The sequence below is a fragment of the Vidua chalybeata genome, chromosome 6 (assembly GCF_026979565.1).
Source record: "Vidua chalybeata isolate OUT-0048 chromosome 6, bVidCha1 merged haplotype, whole genome shotgun sequence".
Lineage (NCBI taxonomy): Eukaryota > Metazoa > Chordata > Aves > Passeriformes > Viduidae > Vidua > Vidua chalybeata.
The window spans coordinates 56021369-56042396 of record NC_071535.1 but is presented as its reverse complement, the minus strand read 5'-3'; the positions used below and the strand labels follow the sequence as shown (position 1 = coordinate 56042396).

At 58.4% G+C, this 21028-nt stretch overlaps 1 protein-coding gene and 2 long non-coding RNA genes across 4 annotated transcripts; 1 reads left to right on the top strand and 2 right to left on the bottom strand.

Annotated features, from left to right (window-relative positions):
* Window positions 1-4146: 4146 nt before the first annotated feature.
* LOC128789799 (uncharacterized) lies at window positions 4147-5493 on the bottom strand. The gene is made up of 4 exons (XR_008431530.1): window positions 5406-5493; window positions 4995-5291; window positions 4782-4886; window positions 4147-4439 (listed from the first exon to the last, which is right to left on the bottom strand). It is a non-coding gene; the product is annotated as an uncharacterized LOC128789799 (long non-coding RNA).
* A 4693-nt stretch (window positions 5494-10186) lies between these two features.
* Window positions 10187-14989, bottom strand: LOC128789537 (uncharacterized). Of its 2 annotated transcripts, none has more exons than XR_008431439.1 (4): window positions 14876-14989; window positions 12326-12418; window positions 11476-11592; window positions 10187-10760 (listed from the first exon to the last, which is right to left on the bottom strand). It is a non-coding gene; the product is annotated as an uncharacterized LOC128789537 (long non-coding RNA). The 2 variants fall into 2 exon arrangements; XR_008431438.1 differs by having other exon boundaries at window positions 10187-10763; window positions 14876-14987.
* A 1918-nt stretch (window positions 14990-16907) lies between these two features.
* On the top strand, window positions 16908-18989 carry LOC128789407 (cobalamin binding intrinsic factor-like). The gene is made up of 9 exons (XM_053945369.1): window positions 16908-17058; window positions 17140-17322; window positions 17429-17572; window positions 17646-17789; window positions 17863-18038; window positions 18125-18362; window positions 18472-18613; window positions 18691-18809; window positions 18893-18989. The coding sequence occupies exons 1-9, from the start codon at window positions 16989-16991 to the stop codon at window positions 18952-18954; spliced, it is 1278 nt and encodes a 425-aa protein (XP_053801344.1). The 5' UTR covers window positions 16908-16988; the 3' UTR covers window positions 18955-18989.
* Window positions 18990-21028: the final 2039 nt, after the last annotated feature.

Here is a 21028-nt window from a genome sequence, read left to right as displayed (position 1 = left end):
GTGTGGGTGCTGCAGGGGTGGGTGACAGCCTGGGGGCAGGCACTGGCCAAAGCACAGCTGGGGAGGTTTGGGAGGATTTGGAGCCACCGGAGGAACTGGCTGGACTGATGGGCCTGTGCTCAGGCCAGTGCAGGTGTGGCCTTTGGCTCCTGGTCAGGAATGTGGGGCAGCCCCGGAGCAGTGGGAGCTGAGAACTGGGGCAGTGGCTGAGGCTGATGCAGGCAGGGCAGTGTTTACCTTGGGGGGTCGGCCCCACACTCTAAGTTTCAGCAGGATCAGGGGCACAGATGCTGCACTTTGTGCACCCAGGGAGTTTCTGTCCCCCCTGGAGATTTCCTGCCGGGATGCGGCAGCGCAGGGAGCAGAATGAAACCTGCAGCTCCCGTGGCCATTGCTGGCCTTTGTCCCTCTGCTGTGCCATCAGGCTGTGGGAATTTGCTGCTGCCACTGCCACTGCCACCCCAGCTGGGGGCTGTGTCCTCCTGGCAGCCCTTCCCAGCCCCAACACGAGCTCCAGTGGTGCCCCTGTGCCGTGTTGGGAGCGTTTGCTGGGAATGTGCCTCATCCCTGGGAGTATCCTTTTGTTCCAGAGCAGACAGACTCCAGAGCTTTTGGGCTTGTCAGCTTCAGAGTTTGATTGCAAAGGTGCCTGAAAGGAAGAATGACAATGAGGTTTGTCCAAGTGGTGCTTTCAGACCCCACCTGTCAGGATTTGCTTTTGTTGGAGGTTGTTGTGCATTTGCACTGCAGGGAATGAATGTCCCCTTCCCAATTCAACCCAGCAGATCCAAAGGCTCTTACAGGAATATTTATCCTTTACTTCCCTCTGTGATAACTTAATCTCCACCCTGCCATGAGCCATTCCTTGAGTTCTCCTGGAGAAAACCTCAGAGCAGAGGAGTTTGCAAAGGAGCCCAGAGCTGTGTTTGGAGCAGAGAGAGCTGAGAGCTGCATCTGCCTGTGCTGCCCCAGCCTGGCAACATCCACATGGAGCAGCCTGGGCAGATGGGATTGGATGGAGCAAAATCCCTTCATGGAAGAGGTTTTCTCCTGTGCAGATCAGGCATGGGGCAGGCAGTGAACTTTGGAAATCAGCTGATTTCCCCAGAAAGCATCACCCCCATCAGCAGGAATGACAGGACCTGTGCCCACTGCTCAGGATTCACCCAGCCAAAATCAAGCGTAAAGGTTGGTTTGGGTCTGGGAACTTGAAATAACTTTGAAAGAGAAGAAATCACTTTTTTCTTCTTCCTTTCTTCCTTTCAGATGCTGGAATTGCCTCTGGATGTGTGCTGAGCTCTCACTGCAGGGGACTGCCAGGTCTTAATGGTTGTGAGTTCATGTTCTTCTCACTGGGGAATTAATAATTATTAATTATTAGTTGCAGAAATGTTTTCTGAAACCTTCCCCCTTTGGTGGCAGATCTTCTCTTTCTGCCTTTGAATTTACAGCTGTTCCCTGCTGTCATTTGCCCTGCCTGAATTCCTTGCAGCTCCTAACTGGGAAAACCTGGGATAACTCAGAGGGGACAGAGGTGACATTTGTAGCTGAAAACCTGGGGCAGTTGAGAGGGGACACAAGAACTGTTTGTGTAGGAAAACGTGAGGGGATGTCAAGGAGAGCAAGGTGGCACTTTTGAGGGAAAAGCTGAGGTGATGTTTAGGGGAGAGAATGCAGATTTGTGGAGTAGAAAAGAGTTAATCAATATTGTACAGGAAGGAAAATGTTGGGGGTAAAACTCAATGTAATCTGTAGCAGACAGAATGAATATATTGGAGTAAAATTGAGGTACTCAGTAGTAGACAAGAAAAATTTTGGAGGCAAAACCTGACAAAATCTCAAGAGTAGAGAATGAACACTTTGAGGGAAAAATGAGGTGATGAGCACTGAGCATGTAGGGAAAATCTGGGGCTAAATCTGAGCTAATCTCTAGAGGAGAGCATGAAGATACTGAGAGAACATGAGGGAATCAGTTGTGGGCAGATGGGGAAATTTTTGGGTAAAAATTATATGGAATAATCTGTAGAGTGAACATTTTGAAGTAAAAATTAGGTACACATGGAAAATTTTGGGGGTAAATCTTGACAAAAGCTCCATGGTAGAAAGTAAATAATAGTTTACTTAAACTAAAGGGAAAATTAGGGAATCAGTAATAGACAGGTAGGGGAATTTTGGGGGGCAAAACCTGAAATAATCTAAAGGTTGAGAAATAATATTTTTGGGTAAAAGCAAGGCAATAAATTGTGGACAGTTAAGGAAGATTTTGGGGGTAAAACTTAAGGTAATCTCAAGGGAGAGTGTGAACACTGACAAACTGAGGCAATCACTGGGGGTAGGCAAGGAAATTTGGGGGGTGAAACTTGTGAAGATCTGATGAAGAACTTGTGAAGGGCAGATCTCGGTGCACATTGAGGTAGAAATGAGGTGATCAGTAGTCAACATTAGGCAGAATTTGGGGGGCAAACCCTGAGGTAATTATGTAGGAACAATAAGTGGTTTTGGGAAAAAATCTGACATAATTTGTAGGGGACAGAATTAACATTTGGGGGATAAGAGAAATAACCTGTGTGGTTTTGGTTTTAAAATCTAGTTGGCAAAGAGGGGACAAAATGGACATTTTGGTAATAAAATCTGAGTTAATCTGTAGAGGAAACCATGGATATTTTGAGGCGAAAAGGAGGCAATCAGTACTAGGCAGGTAGGGAAAATTGGGGGGTAAAATGTGAGATTAGGAGAGAGCAGGAACATCCTGAGGTAAACTGAGGGAATTGCTGTGGACAGGTGGGTAAATCTAGGGATAAAATTTGAGGGAATCTCCATGGTAGAAAATGAATATTTTGAGGTAAAAAATTAGGTACTCAGTGGTGGAGAGGTAGGGAAGATTTCAGGGGTAAAATCTGAGATGATCTGTTGTAGCACAGAGGATGCACTTCATGGGGTAAACTGAGGTAATCAGTTACAGATAGGTAGGGAAATTACTGGGGCGGGATGAAAAACTGAAAGCATCCAAAGGGGAAAGAAGGAAAATACTGAGGTGGAAATGAGGAAATAGGGAGTGGATAGGTAGGGAAAAAATGGGAGTAAAGCTTGTGCTAATCTCCAGAGCAGAGAAAGAATGCTTTCTTGTAAAAAGTGAGGAAATCAGAAGGGGACCAACAGGGAAAATTTGTGGGGGAATCTCATGTAATCTCAAAGTGAGGGAAGGACTGTTTTGAGGTAAACTCGGGACTCCCTGTATCCTCCTCCTTGGCAGCAGCCAGCGGGGAAGGGAGAAGAGGCCTCGGGCTGGAGAGGGGCAGGAGAAAGGCACTGCAGGCAGAGGAACCCCCCTGGTGTCACCAGGGCATTTGTGGGGAACAGAATGGACACTGGGAGCAAATGGAGGTGATTGGATTGTCCCTTTTGGGGATGCTGGCATTTAGATCATTCCATCCATTTGGCTGCTGAAACTTCCCAGCCTAGGGCTTTGGCTGACAGGGCAGCACAAAGATTGTTCCCTGTGTGGTGCCCAGATTTGAGGTTCAGCTTTGCTGTTTATATGAATTAGAGCTATAGCCCTGAATTCCCTGCTGAATTCCTGCTGGAATAATCTCACAGTGCCTCATGCAGCATGGATATTCCCACACAGAGCTGCTTATTTAACACCAGTTGTGCCAGGAACCAGCAGAAGATCCAGGAAAGCTCAGTGGGATCAGGACAAGGACAGGTTGATATTCCAGAGCATTTCCTATTTATAACCCTTTGCTATTTATTCATCCCCCAGCCCCACCCATGTCTCTGGGGGCAGCTGACAGAGTTCCCTGGAACTCAGTGGGTTCCACCCCCTGAGCTCGGGCTCCAGGTGATGTTTGAAAGCAGCAGAGGGCGGTGGCCGGACGCGCTCCCGGCCGTGCTGAGGCAGCCCCTGTGCCCAGGGGAGGACATCTCTCCCTGCAGAAGCCAAGCTCATTCCAGAGCCTCGGGAGTGGCCTCTGGGAGTTCTTTTCCCTGAGGAAAGGGCTGCACATCCCTGCCTTCAGGGCACCTGCACTGTGACCCCCTGTGAAAGCTTCCCATCAGTTCTGCAGTTCCAGCTGGCTCCCTGAAAAACTCCAAACTTCATCCAAACAACACTTCATCCAACTCTGACCTTTTATTTTACGGCATCTCCGAGGGCATTGCTTGGGATTGAATTTCTGTGAGGGAAATTCCCTTGGCTTTAACGCTGCTGCTGGAGGCTGTCCCCAGGCTGGAAGGGAAGGGATTGGGGTGGCTGGGACATACCTGGTGGGTGTGTGGGAGCTCCAGGAGCTGGGCACCAGGAATTGCTGTCTGAGCTCCTCTGCAAACCCAACGTGCCGACATTCCCAGGCAATGCCAGCTGTTCTTGGGCTATTTTTGGGATGTCAGTGGGCTCTGTCCGGGCTGCAGCATCTCTGGGTGCCTGTTCAGAGCAGCCCCTGGCCAAGGAGCCGTGGGCAGCCCTTTATCCGTGCCCATCCCGGCGCTGCCCGGGCATCCCAGTGCCCATCCCCGGGATGTGCTTGGCACGCTGCCTGCCACGGGCAGGACACTGAGGCACAGCTCCTCCCCTGCAGGCACCAAGGACAGGAGGGGCTGCTTCCCTTCCTGGGGCTCGGCCTCCTCCCGCCCTGCACTCCCAGCCAGCTGGGACACACGGAGGGAACACCGAGGAACATTCCCGGCAGGGAGCAGGAGTCCCCGAGGGCTCCGTGCAGCTCTGGGCCTGAGAACAGCCCCGGCCTCAGCCCCCACCGTGACTTTGGGCTGTGAGCACTCACCTGCAGGAAACGCCCCTCTGCAGGCGGGACCAGCCCCGACACTCTCCAGAAGAACTTTGGCCACGGACCAAGGGAACCCTCAGGACTTGTCTTGCTTGTTTCTCCCTGGAAAGGGACATGGCACAAGCACCTTTGCAGCCATCAGGGAAATGCTGGAAAGGGCAGGAAATCAGGGTTATTGGAAGAGTTTTGTGCTGTCACACAACTGTTCACCTGTGTTGTTCCACAGTCAGATGCTGGCCATGGAGCTCTGCCCTGTGGACACTCCAGGGGCTGGTGTGTAAAGCAGCATCAGCATAAAAGAAGGAGGTACACTGGCATAGGAATTCCCTTGCTGGGACTTGGCATTCCCATCCCAGGCAGGACATTGCCATGACCTGACACTGGCTTGGTTGGAGCAGGGTGCTGAAAATGCCCAGGCTGTGGGTTCAGTCCCCAGATGAGCCATTCACATAAGGGTTCAACTTGGTGCTCCTTGTGTGTTCCTTCCCACTCAGGATATCTGATGACCTGGAAATAAAGACTAAACAGTTTTCACTGGCTTTTTAAACGCAGAGGTTCAACGCAGTAGAGAGTGCCAGCCACAGGGAAAGTGGGGGGAGGAAGGAGAGCATCAGGTCTCACCTGGCAGGTGTCGGATGAGCGGCTCGAGCAGAACCGAGCCCCGGCGGGGCCCCGACCCGCACCGGGCACAGCCGGAGCAGGAGCGGCAGCGCCGGGCTCGGCCCCAGCGCCCGGCCCGGAGCGGCTCCTCCGGCCCGCGGCGATGCAGCCCCGCTCGTTCCGCGGGGCCGCGGGCGGGAGCGCGCACCGGGGGCTCCGGGAGCGCGCACCGGGGGCTCCGGGAGCGCGCACCGGGGGCTCCGGGAGCGCGCACCGGGGGCTCCGGGAGCGCGCACCGGGGGCTCCGGGAGCGCGCACCGGGGGCCGCCGCACTCGCAGCCCCGCTCCGTGTCCGCCAGGGGGCGGCGCTGAGGGAGCGGCGGCCTCTGAGGGGTCCCGGGGCCGGCACGGGCGGTCCCCGCGCCCCGCCCGCTTCCAGCCGCGATCCAGCGCCTGCTCCGGGAAAGCGCCGCCCTCCTGCCGGGCCCGGCACCGGCACAGCCGCGGCTCCCCGCGGCCGCAGCGAGACCTGCCCGGAGCCCCAGCGGGACCGCAGCCCCGCACCGGCCGCAGTCCAAGCGGGAGCGGCAGCGCCGGGCTCGGTCCGCGCCCGTCCCGGAGCGGCTCTTCCCGCCTGCAGTGAGCCGAGTCCCTATTCCAGCCCCAATCCCGCGTCGGTTCCGCGGCCCCACGGCCCGCAGCCCGCCCGTCGACGGGGATGCGGCTCAGCCCGGCACCCCCAGCAAACACCGGCAGGACCCAGACCCGAATTCCCTGGGCCGGGTCCCGGCCCCACCTCAGCGCTTCGGGCTCCGCGCAGCACCGGGAGCAGCCCCCGGTCCGGGGCTCCGCACAGCGCTCCGAGCGACGGTCCTGCCGCGTCCCGGGATGAGCATCCACCGCACAAAGCGGAGCGGGCGCGGATCCGCCGGGATTTACGGGCGCGGGCGGGGCGGGGCCGGCTCAGGTGTGAGGGGCGGGCCCGGCTCAGGTGCGCGGGCCCCAGAGCGGCTGCGCGGGGCGGGGCCGAGGGGATTTAAGCCCCGGGAATCGCCTCAGGAGCCATTTGCCCTCTCGGCGGTTGGGGAGGAAGGTTGCGGCCGCACCGGGCTCCATATCTTTCTATCTCTGTATTTCTTTTCCTTTCTGCTTCTCTTTATCTCTTTTTCTCTCTCTCTCTCCCTTCCTTCCACCCCTTCCCCACCCCCTACACCCTCCCCCCCCACCGCCCCCCTCCCCCCTAGCCCTCCCCTCCCTCCCCCCCGGCCGGACCCCCCTACCCCCCCCCATCCCCCTACACACCCCAACCCTCCGCTACCCCTCCACCTTCCCCCCTCCTTCCTCCACGCTTCCTTCCCCCCCACCCCGGCTCCCACCTCTCTCTTCACCCTGCTCCCCTTCCCCCGAATTCCTCCCCACCTGCCCTGAATCCTTCCCCTCCTTCCTTCACCGTTCTTTCCCTTCTAACTTCCCCTTTTCCCCTTCTTTCCTCCTCTGCACCTTGATCCTCCCAGCTGTGCTCCATCCTCGTCCTCCACCCGTCCTGCCCTCCCTCACCTCACCTGCCCCTGTCCCCCTCCCTGCTCCCCGCTCACCCCGACCCCCCCCACCTGCCCTCCTTCCTTGGCCCACCCTGACCGCCCCCGCTGTTCCCCTGTTCCCGTCCTCTGTCTCCCCCTCCCTCTTTCCCCCGCAGCTGCGGGGCTCGGGGCGCCGGAGAATAAAGCCCAGAGGGCCGGAGCCCGGCGCCCCCCGCTGTCCCTGGAGCCCCCACACGGGGCCGGGCCCGCTCGGCGGGTCCCCCCACACCGGTCAAACACACCGCCCGACACCGCCGGGGCTCCGGCTTTCCCTACATCACACTGGGGGTTCCCGGGGGGGGGACGGGGCTGGGGGTCAGGGAGGGCCCCCTCCTCCGGAGGGGGTCCCGGGGTGGGGGGTGGGTTAGGGGGGGAGGGCCCCCTCCGGAGGAGGGGGTCCCTGGGAGGGGGTCGGGGTGGGCCCCCTCCGGAGGAGGGGGTCCGGGGGAGGGGGTGGGGCTGAGGGGGGCACTCCCCCCTCCAGTCCCGCCCCCTGCCCCGGATCCCCTCCTCCGGACGGGGCTCATCCCGGCCCCTTCCCCGGGACCCCTCCTCCGGACCGGGGCCCGAGGGAGGGAGGGGGCGGGTGGGGTGGGAGGGGGGCAGAACGGGAGGGGCCGTTTGTTTGTCGGGTGATCTCTGTGTGTGCTCACGCTGCAGAGTGACGTGACCCCCTCTGCTTCCCCCCCCCCCCCCCCCCCCCCCCCCCCCCGCCCCCCCCCCCCCACCCGCCCCCCCCCCCTCCCCCGGGCCCCGGTCCGGAGGAGGGGTCCCGGGGAAGGGGCCGGGCTGAGCCCCGTCCGGAGGAGGGGATCCGGGGCAGGGGGCGGGACTGGAGGGGGGAGTGCCCCCTCCGCCCCGCCCCCCTCCCCCGGACCCCCTCCTCCGGAGGGGGCCCACCCCGACCCCCCCCGGGACCCCTCCTCCGGAGGGGGCCGTCCCCCCCAGCCCCCCCCTCACCCCGTGACCCCCTCCTCAGGAGGGGGCCCTCCCTAAACCCCCCCCCCCAGCCCAGGACCCCCTCTTCCAGAGGGGGCCCATCCCACCCCGGGACCCCCTCCTGAGGAGGAGGCCCTCCCTTCACCCTCCCCAGGACTCCCTTCCTGAGAAGGGGGCCCCCGTGACCCCCAGCCCCGACGCTGCCGGGGAGCCCCCAGTGCGATGTGGGCAAAGCCGGAGCCCAGGCGGCGTCGGGCGGCCCTTGACAACCGCACTGGGGGACCCGCCCAGCCCCGTATGGGGTCCAGCGAGGGCAGGGGGCGCCGGGCTCCGGCCCTCTGGGCTTTATTCTCCGGCGCCCCGAGCCCCGCGGCTGCGGGGGAAAGAGGGAGAAGGGGATAGAGGAGGGGTCAGGGAGGGATGAGGTGGGGTACGGAGAGGGGTTGGGGGGATTGGGGAGAAGGAGGGGGAAAGGGAAAGGCCGAGTGGGGAGAGGGATGGACAGAGGAGGGATAGAGGGGGAAGAGAGGGGAGTCGGGCTGGGGAGAGGGTAGGGAGAGGGCCGAAAGGAGGAGGGGATGTACAGGGGAACAGGGAGAGAGGGCAGGGGAGGCTGAGGAGAGGGGAGAGGACGCGGGGGGCTGGGAGGGAGAGGGGGGATGGGGGAGAGAAAAAGAAGCTGGAGGGGTAGAAAAGAGGGGATAAAGCGGGGAAGAAGGAGGAGGATAAGGGGCAGGAGAAAGAGGGGGAAGAAAGAGCGGTAGAGGAGGCATCGCCTGAGCCCCGCCAGGAGAGAGCGGCCCAGCAGCAGCCTCCCCGAGCTCTGAGGGAGCAAATGGCGCCAGCGGCCATTTCCGGGCATTAAATCACCTCGGCCCCGCCCCGCGCAGCCGCGCTGGGACCCCGCGCACCTGAGCCGGGCCCGGCCCCGCCCCGGGACCGCCCCTGAGCCCGGGACCGCCCCAGAGCCCCGGGACCGCCCCAGAGCCCCGGGACCGCCCCTGAGCCCCGGGACCGCCCCTGAGCCCCGGAACCGCCCCAGAGCCCCGGGACCGCCCCTGAGCCCGGGACCGCCCCTGAGCCCGGGACCGCCCCTGAGCCCGGGACCGCCCCTGAGCCCCGGGACCGCCCCTGAGCCCCGGGACCGCCCCTGAGCCCCGGGACCGCCCCAGAGCCCCGGGACCGCCCCGGGACCGCCCCTGAGCCCCGGGACCGCCCCTGAACCCCGGGACCGCCCCAGAGCCCCGGGACCGCCCCTGAGCCCCGGGACCGCCCCAGAGCCCCGGGACCGCCCGGCCCCGGGCCCCGCCCTGCCCGGGATGGCGGCGGGACCATCGCTCCCGGCCCCGCCCCTCTCACCTGGGCCGGGCCGGGGCTGCGAGCGGCACCGGGACCGGGGCCTGGCTCCGGGTCCTGCCGCTGTCTCTTGGGGCCCCGGGCGGTGCCGCCTCTCCCCCGCCGGGCGGGCTGCGGGGCCCGGCCCCGCAGCACTGAGTTGGGCTTGGGGCCGGCACCGGGACCGGCACCGGGACCGGCAGGAGCCGCTCCGGGCCGGGCGCTGGGGCCGAGCCCGGCGCTGCCGCTCCTGCTCCGCCCGCGGCCGGCGCGGGGCCGGGACCCGCCGGGGCTGGGCCGGGCCCGGGCAGCCGCCGGGATCCCGTGCTCAGCCCGACGCGCCGGGCCGGGCTCCGCTCGGAGCCCTGAGCCCCTCCCGGCTGCCCGCGCCGAGCCCCAAGCGCGGCCCTGGGGCTCCGCCGCCAGCCCCGCCCGCGGCGCTCCGTCGCTGCTGCGGAGCTCTCGCTGCGGCCGGGGGAGCGCGGCTTTGGGCTGTGCCTAAGGCACGGCTCGGAGCTCAGAGACACGGACTCGCCCCGGCCGAAAGAGCCGCCTGCAGCACCAAAACACGGCCTTTGGCCTTGCAGTCAAGTCCAACAAAACGCTGCACTTCGGCTTCTCTTGGTGAGCCCAAACACTCAGCACTTGGTCTCCTCCTCAAGCCCTGCAAACACAGCATTTAGTGCCTGTTCCTGAGCCCCAGCTCTGGCTGTGGGACCCTGCTCTCAGGACTCCAAAACGCTCGATTTAGTCTCTGCTTTTAAGCTCGAAGCCCGATTTAGCACCCCCAAAAAGCAGCACTGGGTGTCTCTTTGTGAGCCCCAAAACTACCCCAGTCCCTCACGTTTGGAGTCCCCACAAGTGCCCCGGGCCATGGGTGGACCCAGCTGGGCACCAGCAGCAGCTCCCTCACCCCCTGTGGGATGGGGAAGAAACCAGAGACAAAAATCCAACTCACACTTTAATAATGGAAACCAGTCAAATACAATCATTTAATATTAATGACAACACATAATAACAGTGAGAGCAAAAATAACAGTGAAAAATAATGAACAGGAAGGAGAGAGAGAAAAACCCCTCCACACCCCCCTTTAACATTATAAATCCAAAATGTAATCCAGAGCACCACAAACTCCCTCTGTGGGGAATTTCCATATTCCTGTTACTTTCTCTGTGGTCCATCCTGGGGATTTGTGGACTAAGGAAGGCACTGGCTGCTCCTCTGGGCAAGGGAAAGGCTCCTGTGCTATTCCCAAAACCAGAACACCTGGAATTAGTGTCCTGGGAGCCCAGTCTGGTCCTTCCAGTCACTGGGGGTCACCCAGAGGGTCTTTACCTGAATAAAGTGAAAATGACATCCTGGTCCAGTTCATTTCCAGCAGGATTGGACACTCCTGGCCAAGGTAACCAGTCCATGGAAGTTGGACCGGTGACAATCCAGGAGGATTTTAAGTTGGATTCCTGCAGATTTCATTGTGCAGAAGCTCCAATTCTTCTGGGCACCTCTTGTTTAAATGTTTCCCTGCTGGAAGAGGTCAATTAGTCTTTTTCATGGCCAGATTGCCAGAGGCAGGGAAAACCAACCAGCATTCCCTGCACATCTCCATCACTTCCATGTCCACCTGCAAGGAGTGGCTGAAGGACAGGAGCCAGCCCAGGACAGGCTCAGAGGTGAGGCTTCCAGCCCAAATCATTCCATGATGATTCCACAATCTCTCCCTGCATTAATTTTGCATTGTTTCCTCTCAAATTTAAATGATTTATTAAAGGAATCACTTAAAAATGGTTCCAGGAATGAAATAGGGAGTGTCAGACACTCAAAATCATTCCCATGTGCATCAAATCATTAGTAATTGGAAGCCTGTTCCCTTATCTCTGTCCTTGTTTAGCTTTCCTGGAAATCCTTAGGATCCCACAGTTTCTCAGAGACATCAGCTGGAATTATTGGAAGGTTTGCTCTGTCAGAAATCCAGGGGGGGTTAGAACACTTGTTCCTCTGCATCTTTATCCCTTCCCCAGGTTTCCCCCAGAATGGTGTTGTAGGAAAAGTTTGGAATTACTAGAAATGCATCAGGTTCTAGTTAAGAAGCCCTCTGCTTCTCAAGTGTTTCAAAATTTGTGGAATTACCCCCAAACATGCCCTAGGACACTGCTGTGAAAACACCAATCAGAGGAACATCCTGAAAAGAGAAAACCGCCTCCAGCAGCAGCAGGAATGATCCCATTTCTGTTCTTACCTGGTCTCCAGCTGCTCCTGCCAGAGCTCCCAACAGCCACTGCCATTCCTAAACAGGAGCTATGGAGGGCACTCCTGCTGTCCATGAGGGTGAGGAGGCAGTTTGGGATGTTCTTTGCTGTGCAATCAGACAAGAGAGTGTCAATGATCCTGTGGTCCCTTCCAAGCCAAAGCAGCCCGTGATTCCATGGTATGACCAGCACCTCTCCCAGTTCCATCCCAGAAACATCCTCCCACTAACCCAGGATTTCCCCCTTCCTCTTTTTGCTCCACATCAGGGATGAGCTTCCAAGTGCCACAGGCATGGGAATTTGAAGTGTCCTGAAGGCACCTCCACTCACACTTTAATTTTAAGCCCTCTACCACTGATGACTTTGGATGTTCTTTTGTTAGGAACACCCCACCTCTGCTTCTTTAGGCATTTTCATGTGGGAGATAAAATAAATGTGGATAAAAGTTTGTAATGCAGCTTCCAAGTCAAGTTCCTTGCTAGGAAATGACTCCAGCTCTCTGTTCTCTGTTTAAACACAGCCTGGCCCTTCATGGCTGCACACTCTGAGCTACACAACTTGTAAGCTGGCAAGTAACAGCAGCTGAGGTCTCATTCCCTGAAAAACAGGGATTGGGGGCTGCATTTGGATACATGCAGGCAGGTTTGGGTCACTTCAGAAAGCTTCAATCCCTGTTTTTCAGAGATTCCATCAGGGATAATGACCTTTCCACAAATACCTCCTAAGGCACATGAGAACCTGAGTAAGAAAATAGAATCAAACCCTTTGTTCCATTGGCCTCTCACCCCAAATTCCAACAGGACAGACAAGTCCCTCTCCTTGGAAGGCAGCATCTCCTACCTGGACTTGTGCCTTCCCCAGCCTTTGGTGGCCGCTGTCTCCATCCTCCCACACCTCCTCATCTTCCTCCTCGGCAGGGTTGCCTTCCTCATCCTGCAGAGCAAGCACAGGGACAGGCACCAGCCTGCTCATCCCCAGCCTGGGCAGCAGGGACGGGCTGGTGGCACCCTCTGGATGTCACCCCCTGCCTGGTGCCATCCCTGCTCCGCGGCCCGTTCCCGTTCCTGGCTTGGCAGCTCCTTTTAACGGGATGTTAAACCACAAACGTTTGCTCTGCTGGGCTGGGACAGCAGAGACTCCCCCGAGGCAGTGGGCAAAGCTCCTGTTCCCACATCCTCTGCCTCCCACAGCCCTGCTGGGGCTGGACAGAGCAAAGGAAACTCCTCAGCTCCTGCTGGAAATTTCCTCCTGTGCCCATAAACCCCGAGAAATCGTGGCTGTTCCATGCCTGGAAGTGTCCAAGGCCAGGCTGGATGGGGCTTGGAGCACCCTGGGCTGTGGATGGAATGGCAGGGGATGGAATGAAATGATCCTTAAGGTCCCTTCCCACTCAAAGCATTTGGGGATTCCAGGATGATTCCATGATTTCTCCATGCATCTATTTTGTATTGTTTCCTCTCAAATTTAAATTCCCAAGTTTAGATGATTTATTAAAGGAATCACTTAAAATTATTCCAGGAATAAAAAGGGAAGCATCAAACATTCAAGAATCATTCCCATGTGCATCAAATTATTATTAATTTGATTCCATCATCTCTGTCTTTCTTCTTCATTCCTAGAAATCCTTAGGATCCCACAGCTTCTCAGAGACATCAGCTGGGATTATTGGAAGGTTTGCTCTGTCAGAAATCCAGGGGGGGTTTAGAACACTTGTTCTTCTGCATCTTTGTCCCTTACCCAGATCTCCTCTAGAATGGTGTTGTGGGAGAAGTTTGGAATTTCCTAGAAACAGACCAGCTTCACATTTTTTCCCCTCTGCTTCTCAACTGTTTCAAAATTTGTGGAAACCCTCAATGTGTCCTAGAACACTGCTGTGAAAACGTCAATCAAAGGAACATCCTGAAAAGGGAAAACCGCCTCCAGCAGCAGCTGGAATTATCCCATCAGACAAGAGAGTGTCAATGATCTTGTGGTGCCTTCCAAGCCAAAGCAGCCCGTGATTCCATGGTATGGCCAAGCACCTCTCCCAGTTTCTTTCCAGAAACATCCTCCCACTAACCCAGGAGGGTTTTTTCTGCACCACATCAGGGATGTGCTGCTGAGTGCCCCGGGCAGGGGACGCCTCAGCATTCCCTGTGGTGCCTCAGCATTCCCTGCGGTGCCTCAGCATTCCCTGGGACACCTCAGCACTCCCTGGCATGCCCCAGCATTCCCAGGGATGCCCCAGCATTCCCGGAATGTCTCAGCATTCCCGGGATGCCCCAGCATTCCCGGGGATGCCGCTCCACGGCGATCCCGCGGTCCAGCGCCGTCCCGGGCTGCAGTGCCGGGCGCTCCCCACGGGGCGGCAGCACCGGGCGCTCCCAGCCCGGCCGGTCCCGGTGTCTCGGGCCCGGTCCCGGCTTTAACCCGCCCTGACCCGGCGGGGCCGCGGACACCGCGGGCAAAACCCCCCTGATCCCCTGGATTTCACCCTCCAAGGCACAGGATCGCAGCATTTCCTGAGCCGGAAGGAACCCACGGGGAGCATCGAGTCCAAATCCTGGCCCCGCACAGGACCCCAAGAATTCCCCCCTGTTCCCGGGAGCCGTGTCCAGACCCCGGCTCTTTCCCCAAGATCCTAAAAACGCAGCGGGGCTGGGAGAAGGATGACGACGGGGTTTTTAAATACATGTCTCGTTATACGATCGTTCTATAGATCCGTTATGTGTCCTTATCGGTAATCCTGCAATCAATATGTCCCTTACATCTCGCTACACATCCTCACACGTCGCCTTCACGGCGGCGGCTCCAGTGACCGACGGAAGCCCCGCCTGACCCCCCACTCCCATTCCCGCAGTCAGACCAGGTTTCCTTCCCGGCTCCAGCCCTGCGGCAGTCTCAGGTGTCTCGTTCCATAAAGCAAATTATTCACAGCAACACAGAGCCAACCCGAGCTGGTCGCTCCGGAGAGCACCGACCACCTCATCCTTACCCCAAACTGTGCATTCTCTCCCCTGCACATTAATTCAGATTCTACCCCAAAATGTTCATTTTGGCCCCTACAGAATCCGCCCCAGAGCGACGACCCGGGCCCCGCTCGGCCGAGGCAGCTCCCGCTGCTGCCGCCTTCCCGCTCCGTGTCCCGGGACGGGGCAGCCGTCCCTGCACCGGGACAGCGATCCTGCACCGGGACAGCCATCCCTGCACCGGGACACCCATCCCTGCACCGGGACACCCATCCCTGTACTGGGACAGCGATCCCTGTGCCGGGACAGCCATCCCTGTGCCGGGACAGCCATCCCTGTGCCGGGACACCGATCTCTCCACCGGGACAGCGATCCCCGTGCCGGGACACCGACCCGCAAGGCCCCCGCCGCCCGCTCAGGGTTCTCCCCGTTCCCCGCTCACCTCCGAGCCCGGCGCCGCCGCCCCCGGTGCCCCCGGGCCGGCCCCGCTGCTCCCCGGGCTCCGCCACTGCCGCTCCCGGCTCCGCGCCTGCGCTCCGGGCGCTGCGGCGTTTCCTTCCGGGAGCAGCCCCGGCCTTGACCCTGGATAGAGAAATATATTTGTATTTTCAAACCCTCTAGCTCCGTAATCAGAATTCCTTATAGTGTATATCCTGTCTATAACACAGCAGACACAAGGTTTTATTTCGGAATCAGTTTTTAAATGCATTAAAATTTCTCAGAATATACAAAAATGGGAATATTTGCAGTTTTCAGTATATTACACACAAACCCCTCATGAATTTCCAGGCATTTTGCGGCTGTAACCTCCCTTTTTTGGAGGGATCATGTCGGAACCTAAGGTGTCCCTCAGACACTCTTGGATGTTCTGGGTCCAGGTCAGAAGCCTCTGAGACCCTGGCAGGCAGCCGGAAACCCCTGTGGTTTTGAAGTTGATCCATGGAACAATTTACCAACCTTGCAGGAAGAACAAGAAATCACAAAAGTTTAGATATTATAATAGAAGTAGTCACAAAGTAAAAGGAAGGATTTTTGAGTGCTGTACAGGGGGGGTTTAGGCCTTGTACAGAGGGGTCTGAGTTTTGTACATGGGGGTCAGAAGTTCTAAGATGGAGGGATTCCTGTGTGCCCTGTCCTCCTTCTTTCTCCTTCCTATCCTCCATGTACTTGGTAATGTTGGCACTCACAGATTGGTTTAGAGTAGAAAGTCACTGTTCAATATAGGTGATAGACATTGGGGAAAAACTATAAATATTTAATACGTAATGTGTGATATAAAAGATACCGCCCTTAGGCGGGCGAGACAGAGACAGAGACAGAGACAGAGACAGAGACAGAGACAGAGACAGAGACAGAGACAGAGACAGACGAAGAGAGACAGAGAGAGACGCAGAGGGAGAAGGAGTCAGAGAAAATGTCAGGGAGTGTGTGTGCCTTGAGATAACATGCAATAAACTACCTTGAGACCGGACAACTGAAGACTGCTGAGTCTTTCTTTGAAGGCCCAGGTTGGAGGAAAGACTCTACCACCTCCTGGGGTCACCCCAATCTGGGGGTGAGCCCCGTCAGGATCTCACTCGGGCCCCCTCGTCCCTCACTCACCTGGTCCTCCACCACAATGGGCTGTGCCGAGTGACACCATCACCCTCCAGACTCCCCCAGCCCTTTTTCCTGCCCGCCCATAGGAGGCACAGGGAATGTCCCTGAGGATGGTGCCTTGTCCTGGATTGTCCCACGGGACACTGCAAAGTGCTTGAGGAGGGCAAGCCCCGCTCAACAACTACCAAACCTCCCGGGTGTTATCCGCACCATTACCATTGTTACCAAATCTAGTAAAGAAGAATTCCTTATCCCAGTTAAATCCAGCACAGCAGCCAGCACACCCTGTCCCTGCTCATCTCACAACTGGACACCTCCAGAAGGATTCTGTGAGGGACAGGGTCAAAACTCCTACTACAATCCCAAAAATGAACAGGCTCTGCCTTCCCATCACCTCTGAGCCAGGAGACCTTATGGCAGCAGGATAAGAAACCAGTTAGACAGGAATTTCGCTCCGTTATCCTGAGCTGCCTGTGCCTGACGTAGGCACTGTCCTTGAATTGCTTTCCCAGCAGGGTACAGTATGACCTTCTCCAACATTTTTCTGGGTAAGAAGTTAGATTATCAGGGCTGGAGTTTCCTGGAAAAGTCCAAGCGGGATACAGCTGGAGAATGCCCAGCGAACAATGGAGCTCCTCAGGCTTCCAGGACCTTGGGTGGAAGATTGAGGTGGTGCCTTCTGGGACATACTGGGATGAATCCCATACAACATCACAGCCTCATGGATACTGAAATGGTCCAAGTGGTCCCCAGTGATCTCAAATGGAAAATCACTGCCCTTCCTCCCCCACTGGACACACAGATAAGCCAGCGGTGCTTGGCAGAGCCAGGGCGGCAGCGGGAGGGCAGGTGATGGGACAAGGACACTGGGAACAGCTAAAAGCAGAGAGGACGCCCAGAGAGCCGAATTCCCACAGGACTCTGCCACCCTGAGTGGGTCTGCTGGCTCCAGAAGGATGCTTGGTGTGGCTTTGGGCATTGGGGTCCTGCTGGCCCTGGTGGGCTGCACAGCCACCGAGGGCTGTGGTGAGTGCCAGCCACCCACGGAGAACCAGGAGAGAGCACGGATGGGATACAGGATCCTGCTGACCTCCCCTCTCCTTCCAGTGGCCCCGCAGGATATGGTCTCCCAGCTGCTCCAGCGCTTGGAGGGATCTGTAAATCTTGAGGAGGCGGCGAATCCCAGTGTCCTGCTGGCCATGAACCTGGCTGGGGGGGACAGTGAGGGTCCCATCCACAAGTGGCTGCTCCAGGAGATCAAGGAGGAGGCAGTGAGGAGAGCCCAGAAAGGTAGGGAGGGAAAGGAGGGAAGGCACCAGCTCCTGGGGGACCGGGTTTCCGCCAGTTCTTGGGGTGCCCAGCCCAGCACAGCCTGGCTGCCCCCTTGTCCCCACAGATATGACCTCGGGACAGGTGGCTCTGCACGTCCTCGCCCTCCTCTCCTCCTGCCAGGATCCCCAGCATGTCCATGCCCTGGAGCAGACTCTCGACCTGATCCGTGTCCTGCAGCAGAAAACAGATGAGGAGATGGCCAAACTGGGTTTGTTGGGACTTGGGGGCCTGGGGGTGTCACTGTCCCCACACCTTGTCATCTTGCCACTCTTTGCTTTCAGAGGCCGAGGGGATTCCCAAAACTACCCTGTACAGCGTGGGCCTGGACACCCTGGCCCTGTGCCTGGCTGAGGCGGGTGGCGCTCAGGGGCCATCAGTGGCCCTGGCCAAGCAGGTGCTGAGCCCTGAGAGCCACATCTCAGTGGGTAAGGAACTCTGCTCCCACAATCCCACTCCTGGGGTTCCCTGAGCCTTGGCAGTGACTCCAGGATCCCACAGACACCCAGGCCATGGTGGCATTGGCGCTGGCCTGCGTCTACAACTATGTGGAGCTCCAGGACGTGCAGGATCTGCTCCGGGAGGCACTTTGGACAGTGAGCAACAGCTTCCTGGATGAGCAGGAGAAGAGGAATGGCATGATCGGGAATATCTACAGCATGGGGCTGGCCCTGCAGGTAGGGGAGGTGCCAGGGAAGTGTGGCATCATGGCCACCTGGTCCCACTCCCAGATGTGTCATTCCATGTCCCACCCAATCCACAGGCACTGGAGGCCACGAGGAAGTTTTATGCCCCACGGAAGTGGGACTGTGCCCAGGCCTTCTCCGTGGTGTACGCCCACGACTACCAGCAGCCCATGGCCATCGCCCAGGTGCTGCCAGCCCTGGTGGGCAGGTCCTACCTGGATGTGGCTGGCCTAGACTGTGCTGCCGCCAAGAATATGTCCCCAGGCCGACAGTTGCCCCTGTCCCCAATGCTGGGGACACACGGCATTCCCAGAGGTACGCCGATCCCACCTGGAGTCGCCCAGACCCCGCAGGGATGATGTTCCCACCCTGTGCCTGCTGAGGGTGTGCCAGGTGCCCACCCTCCCGCTCTCTCCCTGCACAGCCCCCATCCAGGTGCATTACTCCATCACCAACACGCTCCAGGGAAAACACTTCCACTACTCCACCTCAGTGACAGTCCCAAGTGGCTCCACTCTGCTCCAGGTGATGGAGGTGGCAGCAGAGGAGAACCCCCAAACCTTTAGGTGAGAGCCAGGGTGGCTTTGGAGGCAGGATTTGGCATTTCCCCAGCCAGGCCTGAGCCTCCTCAACTCTTCCGCAGCTTCCAGACGGAGCAGACATCCTGGGGTCCCTATGTGACCTCCATCCACGGGCTGGCTGGCAGCACGGAGGACAGGACCTACTGGCAGTTCCTCAGTGCTGGGGATGCCCTCGATGAAGGTGGGGGAGGAGGCCAGGGATGGTGCAGGGGAGCCTGTGGTGGGGAGCTCCATGTCCCAGCCTCACACATCCCTCTGCTGCAGGGGTTGGCATCTACAAACCACACGATGGGGAGCACATCGAGGCCATCTTCAGCACCTACTGACACCACCAAGACACCCTGCACCCCTCCATGGAACAATAAAGTGCCATTCCACCATGTCCCCCTTTGTGTGTGTGTCTCAGGAAGAAAACACAGCTCCCATCCCTTTTGTCTTCCTTCCTGCTTAATTCCATGAGCTCAGCTCCTCTCCTTCTCTTCCCCAGCACCACACACAAACACAGCCTCACCCAAACTTCATGGAGTCAATTCCATCTTGGACATCAACAAAGCCTTTCCCCAGCAGCCACAGGCTTGTTCCTCCAGCCACATTGCTGTGCTTCAGTTCAACCTACTCTGATCCCCACACAAACTCTCATGGCATTAATCAGATGCAATTATCTCCATTTGATTATTATAATCCCAATTAGCATCAGCCTCAGGCCACCAGTTGCATTTCCCCCTGGAAATCCACAGGTGGTGGCCTGGGGTTGCAGCTGATTCTAATCCCCACTCTGTGACTCCATCTCTGGCCAGGAGTCACCAGCACCTCTCAGCTGGGTCCCAACTGCTCCCTCCCAGCCAGCCCCATTCCCTAAACCCACTGGGCCCTGTCCAGCCAGACCTTCAGCCTAGAGCTGCTCCCAGCTGGACCCTTCCCACCCAAAGCATTGTACGATTCCACAGACACTGTCTCCAGAAGGAGCTGGGAGGGGCGGGATCCAAACTCTTTCCAATAGCCTGAAAACCAACATCCACCACCTTCCATCATCTCTGCTACATGTGGTCTTATCCCAGACATCAAACCAGTCACACTGGAGCATCCTGTCTGACTCAACCCATGGTGACGGTGCCACCCTCCAGGTCCTTCCCTGACCACACAGATAAGCTGGCACCATGTGGCAGTGCCACAGCAAGTGTAGGATATCAGTTTCTCCACTGGAGATGACATTCCTGCCCTGTGGTGCATGGGATGTCCCGGGTACCCAGTCTGCCCCTCTTCCCCCTGCTAAATCCCATCTTGATGCAGTTCTCCATCACCATCATGCTCCATGGAAAACACGCTGCTCTGCCTCAGTGGTTTGGATGTTTGCTTTTGGTAGGATTCACAGGGTTCATTTTCTTCACAGTGTGTGGCACAACCCTGGGTTTGGATTCAGGATGGGAATGCTGTGAATAACACAGAGATAGTTTGGCAGTTACAGAGAAGAGCTTTTCCTCCTCCAGCACTTTGCAGTGTCCCATGGGACAATCCACGTCCCCGGCTCTGTAGCCAGGAGGTGAGACCATCATCCTGCTCTTCATCACTGTGTCCTACTTGCCTGAGAATCTTTCCATCTGTTCTGCTCCAGAGGGCCACCAGTGCCCACCAGCCCCTTGCCCCTGGAAGCAGTGGGGTGCGCTGGGGCCATGAGCGCTGGGGTGAGGCGGGGCTGTGATGTCACACAGGTGTCCCACCCGCAGCACTGTGACATCAGCACGGTGTCTCTACAGGACACGTGACACCACCCTCTGGCTCTCAGCATGGCCACGATGGGACACGGATGAAGCCATGAGTTTCCTGCTCCCCACGCTTGTCCTGCTGGTGGCCAGCACGGCCGTCCTGCTGGCCACCCGCATTTGGAAGGTGCGCAAGCGCCTCGGGAGCCGGGCCAGGGGGTCGCGGTGCTGCCGAGCGGCCCCGGGGGCTCCCGGTTCCCCCCCGGCTGAGGAGACCCCTCGCCACGGCCCGGCCGCCCCGGAGAGCCCCCTGTACATCCCCTGCGGCTGCGGCCCCTGCTGCACCCCCTGTGTGACAGCGGCCCGGGAGCTGCAGGACCTGGTGACGCCGCTGTGGCCCGAGGTGTCCTTCCCGCGGGACTCGGAGATGTGGCAGCTGTTGTGGGAGGACCTGGAGCAGCTGCTGGAGCCAGGCCAGCTGCCCTGCTGTGCCTCCTCCAGCTCCCCCAGCTCCTCTGGGAGTCCCCAGCCCTCCAGGAGCCGGCGCCCAACAAGACCCCTGATCCGTTGGAAAACATCTGCTGCTGGAAAAGGCTCAGTCCTCCGCAGAGCCCAGCGCTGGTTGAGATCCTCCACCCTTCCAAGAATGTCCATCCCTCGGAAAGGCTCCTCCATTCCCATCCAGACCCTCTGTGACCTG